Source organism: Myotis davidii, unplaced genomic scaffold, assembly GCF_000327345.1.
Source record: "Myotis davidii unplaced genomic scaffold, ASM32734v1 scaffold354, whole genome shotgun sequence".
NCBI classification, from domain to species: Eukaryota; Metazoa; Chordata; class Mammalia; order Chiroptera; family Vespertilionidae; genus Myotis; species Myotis davidii.
In genome coordinates this window covers 218,614-224,944 of record NW_006285785.1, presented here as the reverse complement: position 1 = coordinate 224,944, position 6,331 = coordinate 218,614, and the positions used below count along the sequence as shown (strand labels likewise).

The 6,331-nt window shown below is 63.5% G+C and overlaps 1 protein-coding gene across 1 annotated transcript in view; it reads left to right on the top strand.

Annotated features, from left to right (window-relative positions):
- Window positions 1-6,229, top strand: part of SNPH (syntaphilin) — a 33,557-nt gene extending 27,328 nt beyond the window's left edge. The window contains 3 exon segments of the mRNA XM_006756715.2: window positions 1,053-1,202; window positions 4,021-4,926; window positions 4,928-6,229. Of these exon segments, the coding sequence (XP_006756778.1) occupies window positions 1,053-1,202; window positions 4,021-4,926; window positions 4,928-5,180 (1,309 nt within the window). The 3' untranslated portion in view covers window positions 5,181-6,229.
- Window positions 6,230-6,331: the final 102 nt, after the last annotated feature.

Sequence of the window (6,331 nt, the reverse complement as noted above, 5' to 3'; positions counted from 1 at the left end):
CCCCCTGAGCTCCCCCCCACCCCTCCTCTGCCCCTCGTCACAGAGAACAGGAGCGCATGCGACTTGGCGCTGCAGCAGTGGCCCTCCCCAGCCTGCTTCTCCAGGCCCCTCACATGCCATCGTCCCTCCCTAGACCTGGTAGCCCCCCGCCCAACGGAGCTGAGTTGGGGGCAGCAAGTCCCCTGCCAAGTTGTGTGAAAAACCTGCCCAGGGTGTTCAGCCAAGACCCAAGCGGGGAGGAAGGATTCATGAACGAACCACCAGCCAGCAGGAAGCTGGGAGGCGAGGAGGCCGGGCCAGTCTCTATTGGTGGAATTGGGGTGTCCTCCTTCTCGGGGTGAAAGCCTTGGCCCTCCCTCCTCTACACTGGTGGGACCAGGGTGCCCTCGCCAGACGAATGCCTGTGCCACCTCATGCTGGGAGCATGTGGCCTCCGGAGCAGCACAGCCAGAGGTCAGAGCCAGCCGTGTCCACCTGTGTGCTCACATGTGCCCCAGAGAAAAGGGGGGCGTGCACTTGTATGAGTCCATGCATGGTGTCCTCACATGTGCCTGTGCCCACAGAGGGAGGGCGGGGATGCGTGGGCGTGGTGTGTACTCACGTCTGTGGACATGCAGGCGCAAATGGACTGGGAGTCCGTGTGCTCCGAGGTGCACACCCAGTGAGTGTGTGCGCGGGTTCGAGGAGGGAGAGGCCCTCCTGCCTCGGCTTCGTTCTCGGATCGGGAGACTGGGCGCCTGAGCTCTCTGGGGCCGGACTGACGGAGGTGGTGTCAGTATGTCCTACAGCATGTCTCCCCACCCCCAACTAGAGGAGCCGGGGCTGCCCACCTCACGCTGTGGCTTTCACTCAGAAGAGCTCTGATAACGCCCACCTTCCAGAAGAAGGCGGGGTGTCCTGGGGCCCACAGGGGCTGTCCGGGAGGCCTGGCCTGGAGCCCTGGTGGCCGTGGACCTGGGTGGTGGGGCTGGCATCCTCTTGCTCCCTGGACGCACGGGCCTACCCCTGGCTCTGCTCTCCGTCACCCCTGGCTGACGAGCGCCCCCTTGCAGGCGCTCCATGAAGTACATGCTGTGCAGCGACAACCACGGCATCAAGCCGCCCACCCCGGAGCAGTACCTGACGCCGCTGCAGCAGAAGGAGGTGTGCATCCGGCACCTGAGGGCCAGGCTGAAGGACACGCAGGACCGGCTCCAGGACCGGTGAGCAGGTGGCCAGGGGCAGCCCTTGGCAGCCCGGGGGGCACGCTCCGCACTCCGAGGCGCCAGGGCCCTGGGCCTCGCCGGGAGGTGGGAGCGGCTTGGGGAGCCCATTTCCAGAGCATCTGCGGGTCCCTGTCCCCGCTGAGTTGCTGTCTTTGACCTCAGAAAGCTGCTTGGGGCCAGGCCAGGAGCAGTTTCTCCCAGGAGGGCTTGTCGGACTCCCCACCCAGGGCAGGGCTCTCCCGGGTTCAGCCGGCAGCACCCTCTGGCCACTTCTCCCTGGCTCCTTCCCTCCTGGGCAGTGGGCGCAGGGCTGTCTTCCCGGCCTTCCTTCTCTGTGAGGGAGGAGCAGCCCATTGGCCCTGCTCGTCCCCAGGGGACTCCTGACCCACCAGTTCAGGCCCCAGAGCCTTCCTCCTCGTTGTTATAGATGATGTTCAGTCAGGAGAAATCGGTGAGCTCCTCCCCAGCCCAGGGGTCTCCCAGGACCCCCTCGGGCCCCCCTAAGTGCGTTCTCCAGACCTGAGGGCCAATGCTTGGCCTCCCCCCGTCCAGGCCGGCGGCCTCATCTTCAGGGCCGCCCTCTGATCTCCTTCTCGCCTCCACCATCTTCTCCGACTGTGTTGATTTTGATGTGCAGCCGACCGGGAGCTGTGGGCACTCTGGGGCACTGGAGGGCGGGGCCAGCCCCCACGACCAGGTCTTCCTTCATCTTCTTTTCACATATAACAACTCTATTGGTTGTAAATCACATGCCACACAATCTGTTGTTTCTGTTATAGTCACTGAACTCTACAACCATCACAGTGTCTAATTCCAGAACATTCCACCCCAGAAAGGAGCCCACTCCCAGCAGCAGTCATGTCCGCTTCTCTGCGTCCCCCCAGCCCCTGGGAACCACGACTCTCTGTCTCTACAGACTTGTCGGTCCCGGGCACTGCAGGTCACAGGAAGCACACAGTTCGCACGCCACCTCTTCCTCGACCGTGGCAGCTGCAGGCGGCACTCTGTGGGCCTCCTTGTCGGCAGGGCTGGGGTTTCTGTTTTTATTTCCCCTCAGCGATGCCCTGGGCTGTCTGCACAGAGGTCTCAGGAGGGAGGCGGCCCCTCTCACAGCTTCGAGGGCTGCCCTGCGACTCTGAGCAGGCAGCGTGCCCTGCTGTGGAGGGCCTACAACCTAACCCCTGGCCGCTCCCCGCCTGCTACCCTTGCGGGAACCTGTGGCCGTTCATCACCGGCTTCACTCCACACTCTCTGTGTATCCACTTTGGTGCCTGCCCTTCTAGCGGTCGCCTCCCTCTCAGTAATCCTTTACACCCTGTGGTTTCGGAGGCTGTGTCCCCACTTCCTGGGATGGCCTTTCCCCATCTGACTTTCTTGGCAAACTTACCCTTCAGGACCCAGTTCAGAGATAAAGCCCCAGGCAAGACTGGGAAGCCACAGTCCAGGGACCCTGCCGGCTCCAAGGAGAGGGGGCAGGTGCCCCCAGAGCTGAGCATGCCCAGTTCCTTCTTCCAAACTCACTCTTCCTCCCTGGGCTCCATGTCAGTGCGGAGGGTCCCGTGGGATGAGCCCCCACCCTGAGATGGGAGGAGTGAAGGGCGAGTACCCCCATACCTGTACCCCCAACATCGCTGTTGCTGCCACTCTGAGCCTGTTGCTGCCGCAGCGCCAAGCTGTGTCCCGTCAGCGGTCTGTCCCCTTCCCGTGACCCAGGCCCCCGGGCACCCTGCGGCGGTGATTCCTGGGCCCACTTCCTGAACTGCATGTCCGGTCTCACTTTGAAAATAAATGATGCCTGATCTGGGACTGTCGTTGGAATGGGATTGAGAACCCCAGAGTGACGTTGTGCCGCTTGTGGGCTGTATGTGCACGAACACCGGCTGGCGGCTGCGTGCGGCCGTGTCACCGAGGGGTGTGCTGAGGGAGGGACCCCAGGCCGGCTCCAGGCTCACTGCTTTCTCACGGCTCTGGTCCATCTGGTCTGAGCTCCGGGCTTGATGGCATCTTTGTCGAACTCACCTCCCTCCCCCACGCCCCCAAGTCAGCGTCAGCTCAGGGACTTACAGCCCGAGAGTCTCTGGACCAGCGTCTGCTGCCTGTCGGGTTCCCCTGGCACTGGCCTCTTCCCCAAGGTGGGGCTGCCTGCCTTTATTGCCTTTTTTTTTTTTTTGGCTTTCCTCTTCATAGTAGGTATAAAACAGAAAGGTCCCCCCGGATGAAAGAGTGCCACCCCGTTTCATCGCTCCCCTCTGATTGCCCACTTCTCCCTCCGCGTGAGGGAAGATGTGGAATTACCAACTTCCCTCCCGCCTCCAGCCCCCCTGTGGCAGGTGGTCATTTAAAGGCGCCAAACGGGGGGCCACCTCCCTTCCCATAGAGCAGATTGTAGATTTCCTTCTGTGGTTGTACGTTAGGATTTTTAAGGATGTCGGGTTTTCCTAGCAGGAGCACCTTGAAATGGAGACTCTTTACCGTCTGCCCTGCTCTGCAGGTGATGGATTTAAACGTGGATGGGCCTCTGCATTACGGCCCGGAGCGGGTGGGATGCCGTGCTGTCTCTGGCCCCATTTCTTCTCCCCTCTCCCTCCCGTCCCCCTCCCTCCAGGGGGAGGCCTCTCCTGTCTTTACCCCTTGGCCCTCTCCCACCCCCTCACCCTGGGGAGTAAGGAGAAGGAAGGAGCATTGAGTAGATCCTGGTTTTAGCTCTGTGAGCCGGCGGCTCAGGCCGTCTGTCCGTGGTGACGGCCCCCTCCTGACCTGTCCCCCCCGGTGGCGGTGCCAGGCCAGCAGTGAGCATGGGTCTCGTCCGCCACAGGGACACCGAGATCGACGACCTGAAGACACAGCTGTCACGCATGCAGGAGGACTGGATCGAGGAGGAGTGCCACCGCGTGGAGGCCCAGCTGGCCCTGAAGGAAGCCCGCAAGGAGATCAAGCAGCTCAAGCAGGTCATCGACACCGTCAAGAACAACCTGATTGACAAGGACAAGGGGCTGCAGAAGTACTTCATGGACATCAACATCCAGAACAAGAAGCTGGAGACGCTGCTGCACAGCATGGAGGTGGCCCAGAACGGCACGGCCAAGGAGGACGGCGCCGGGGAGTCAGCAGGCGGCTCCCCCGCCCGCTCCCTCACCCGCAGCTCCACCTACACCAAGCTGAGCGACCCGGCCGTCTGCGGGGACCAGCCCCCCGGGGACCACCCTGGCTCCTCCACGGAGGACGGGGCTGACAGTGGCTTCGCGGCCAACGATGACGCCATGAGCCGGACGGATGTGCTGGAGGCCAGCAGCCTGCTGTCGTCGGGAGTGGACTGCGGCCCCGAGGAGGCCTCGCTGTACAGCTCCTTCAGCCTGGGGCCCCGCTGCCCGGCCGGCAGCGCCTCCGAGAAGCTGCTGTGCGGCATGGAGGCTGGCGTGCAGGCCAGCTGCATGCAGGAGCGTGCCATCCAGACAGACTCGCTGCAGTACCAGCCTGACCTAGACACCATCCTGGAGAAGGTGACCCAGGCCCAGGTCTGCGGGACGGGTCCCGAGTCGGGGGGCAGGTGCCTGGAGCCGGAGCCCCACCCCCCAGGGCCCAGAGACCCCAACTCAACGGTGGTGGTGACAGTGGGCGATGAGCTTGAGGCCCCGGAGCCCATCACCCGCGGGCCAACCCCACACCGGCCAGGTGCCAACCCCAACCCCAGCCTGTCGGTGAGCGTGGCGTGCCCCGTGGAAGGAGGAGGAGGCGGCCGAGCCCAAGAGCTACTGGAGCCGCCACTACATCGTCGATCTGCTGGCCGTGGTGGTGCCCGCGGTCCCCACAGTGGCCTGGCTCTGTCGCTCCCAGCGGCGCCAGGGCCAGCCCGTTTACAACATCAGCTCCCTGCTGCGGGGCTGCTGCACGGTGGCCTTGCACTCCATCCGCAGGATCAGCTGCCGCTCGCTGAGCCAGCCGGGCCCCAGTGCCTCCGGCGGCTCCCAGCTCTGAGGCCTTCCTGGCCAGGGGCTTGGGCGGCCTGACCCCTGATTGTCGGGGTGCCGTCCTCCCTCTCGCACATCCCCGTGGGGCATCATCTTACTTAGTTCTGGGTCCGGACGTGGTGTTTTCTGGATGTTAACAGTGTGGGGGCTGGGCGTCGGAGCTTGGACAGGAGAGAGGGGAAGAGAGACCAAAGGCAGGGGGCCCGCTGTAGTACCGAGTGCAGGGGAGTCCTCACCCCGGCCCCTCCGCTCAGCCCTTCACAAGGGCGGCCCCTGCTCAGGAAGGCTCTGGTGTACTGAGCTGGAGAGGCTGGACCTCAGTTGCCCACTTCAGTCTCCCCATCCTCCACCCCCCACATCCTGTTCAGTTCCCTGGTCACTCCGCTCCACCCCTGCCCTCAGCCCGGCGTCTGGACCAGTATTATCTCCTCAGGTGCAGGCAGCTGCGACCCAAAGTGCAGGCTCCTGACCCAGGACGGCGAGCAGAGTCTGAACTGCCGGGCCGGGCTGGAGCCCCAGCCCCTCAGACTGCTCCCCACTTGGGCGGAAGGTGGAGACGGGCAGGAGGGGCAGAGGGCAGTGTGGGTTCTGCATCTGTCGGCCTCAGACCTTCCCGACAGTCCACTTTCCTCCTGACACGTCTGGGCGTCAGATAATTCTTCCTGTGAGAGCTAAGCCAGATGGCTCGGTGCTGGGGGAGGAAGGCTCCCCTCCAGAGTGCCAGCACGAGGAGAGGAGGCAAGCTGGCAGCTCAGGCCCCGCCGGCCTGAGATGAGGCCCTGTGGTCCGGGAGGCCGGGCTGCACTCAGCAGTCCTCAGCTGGTGTGGACAGACAAGGCCATGACGGCCCTGGAGCGCACCCCGACTTTCTCTGGGGCCTCAGGTCCAACTTCTGCTTTGCACTGTGCTCACTCGGGGGCGTGGTTCTCATGTATCCGGATCTCCTGAAAGGGGGCTGCTTACTGTCTAGGGTGAGGGTTCCTGGATCTTAGACTCATGTGCCTCAGGGGGAGTTACTGCAGGATGAATGGCAAGACGGAACTGAAGCCACTCCTGAAAGGGGGCTGCTTACTGTCTAGGGTGAGGGTTCCTGGATCTTAGACTCATGTGCCTCAGGGGGAGTTACTGCAGGATGAATGGCAAGACGGAACTGAAGCC